The sequence below is a fragment of the Penaeus chinensis genome, chromosome 24, assembly GCF_019202785.1.
Source record: "Penaeus chinensis breed Huanghai No. 1 chromosome 24, ASM1920278v2, whole genome shotgun sequence".
Taxonomy (NCBI): domain Eukaryota; kingdom Metazoa; phylum Arthropoda; class Malacostraca; order Decapoda; family Penaeidae; genus Penaeus; species Penaeus chinensis.
This window is the reverse complement of record NC_061842.1, coordinates 1795661-1797838: the sequence shown is the minus strand read 5'-3', so window position 1 is coordinate 1797838 and position 2178 is coordinate 1795661. Positions and strand designations below refer to the sequence as shown.

Below are 2178 nucleotides of genomic sequence, written 5' to 3'. Positions count from 1 at the left end.
TTTTTTTTTTTTTTTTTTTTTTTTTCTTTACAGCCGTTCCACTGCAGGACATAGGCCTCTCTCAGTTCACTATTGAGAGGTTATATGGCAGTGCCACCCTTGCCTGATTGGATTCCCTTCCTAAACACTTGTGCAATGGCGGCGACTTCCCCTACGACACCTGCGATTGACTTCTCTAGCCGATATATCGTTTTCACGGGCTCGAGTCAGCAGTCAGAGCGCAGGCATTTTTTTGTGTGTGTATGTATCTATGTAAGTATATATATGCATGTATGTATGTATTTATCTATGTATGTATATATATGTTTGTGTGTATATATATATATATATGCATATGTATGTACAAACCCACATACATGCCTAAAAAGCGAAATGCATAAGCAAATACGCATGTAGTTTACTGTGCCACCCTGCTTGTTTCAGCGCGTGCAGCTTTGCGGGGTTGTATGCATTTAACCTAAAGCAAATTTGTTGAGCAGGAATCAATTATCGTTATGATACTCATCGTTCCATCAAAAGCTATTTGCTGGAGACACATCGCGGCTTAAAGCTGACCGCATGCGGCCTTCCACACCCGGCAAATATTCGACGATTTTGCGCTTTTGCTTCGATCCAAGGGAATGGAGGTAAATTTTGCAAGTGACGAGTCGGGAAAACTGAATGAAGAAAATCCGATTCTCATTTCATTAGATTAATATCTATCCGCACCGGTTGTGTTGATTCTGTTGTGTAGTTCATGGAAAGAAATATAACTTTACTGACACTGAAATGTACTGGATATGGCTACTTTATGCTGGGAGTCACAGTAATTAATATAGATCGCGCAGCTTTTATGATCATGAATATGTTGGGTTCGTTGTGCATAACAGAGATGAATTCACAAATGATGGCTCTTTGGTATTTGATCCTGAATTTGTGTGGAAGCACTTTATTTATTGTTACAGCGTTGCTCATAGATGATCAAATACAAGAATTGATATTACAGTGATTTTACTGTATTATACAGAGTGAGAAAAAGAAAAGTCGAATGAATTTAGTGTCAATCAAATAAAAAATGAACGAGTATTTCCAAACTTTACTGACTGATATTAACAATGAAAATGGATATGAAACTTTTAACTGAAGGGAATCTAGAAAGCGCCAGGATAAGGCACCATAGAGCGGCCATCGATAATGGCAACCGAGCGCCATTCCGCCAGACCGGGAGGCGCTCAGCCCTGATTTATCCTCGCCTTCACGCGGCCGGCAGACAGGCCCACTTGGAATCCAATGGGCCGTATATCACGTTAATCACTCAATCGATAGAAATAGGAGGAAAATCCCAAGACGTAGATCGCAATCTCGGACGAAAAATGGTTTCAGGAAGTGTAAGACCAGAGACTCTATCGGAGACACGTGCGAGAGCGGGATGCCGTCCACTTTACACGGACTGAGGGTGATTTGGCACTCTCCGCTGGCCTGCTCCTGCGCGCACAATGCTAGTCGCGTGTAGTCCCATGCAAATGCCTTGATATCCTTGAACGAATAGATCTGTTTTCGTTGAGATAATCTTTGTGTTTGCGGATGGGTATTTTTCCCCCTTTTTTGGCTTACCTGTGTATTCTTCACCATCTTATATTAATTATTCATTATTGATTAATCTACATCACAAACTACATCAATACCTTTCTGGATTACGTTGCCTTACACACGGATCTAAATTACCTTCGCTTCCAAGAAAATACCAGGGAAGTTTTTGATCACAAAGATAGCTGTGAAAACTAGCGTGATTTTTTCTTCTTCTTTTTTCTTCCCCTTTCATACCCGCGAAGTTTAAAAAGTCTCTTCGCTTCAGCTCCATTCGCAGGCAGCTGATTGAACGAAGCCATGTGATTTTTGCAGCTTGCTCACCTTTTCCATTTTACCCATGCTATTTGTTCTGGGGGAAAATTCGTCCAAAAAATTGTGAAATATATATTTTTTCGCTCTCCAAACGATCGTCATTTTTTTCTTGGAGGGAGAGGAAGCTGTGGTTTCTTAGGGTAACATGAGTTTTCAGAAGGAACAGGTTTGTTTGTTATTGTCTGTTTGTTTATGTTCAAGCGCAGCGATCTAGCTCTTCGCATTATCAATCCGTCTATCTGTCTGTCTGTCTCTCTGTCTGTCTCTGTCTCTGTCTCTCTCTCTCTCTCTCTCTCT

General features: G+C 41.0%; 1 protein-coding gene across 1 annotated transcript in view; it reads right to left on the bottom strand.

Moving 5' to 3' along the window:
- The window catches only part of LOC125038385 (glycine receptor subunit alpha-2-like), a 130200-nt gene extending 128292 nt beyond the window's left edge, over positions 1-1908 (bottom strand). Inside the window, exons 1-2 of the mRNA XM_047631887.1 lie at positions 1891-1908; positions 1375-1530 (exon numbers count right to left, since the gene is read on the bottom strand). Of these exons, the coding sequence (XP_047487843.1) occupies positions 1375-1530; positions 1891-1908 (174 nt within the window). The remainder of the gene's footprint in view (positions 1-1374; positions 1531-1890) is intronic.
- Between the last annotated feature and the right edge of the window lie 270 nt (positions 1909-2178).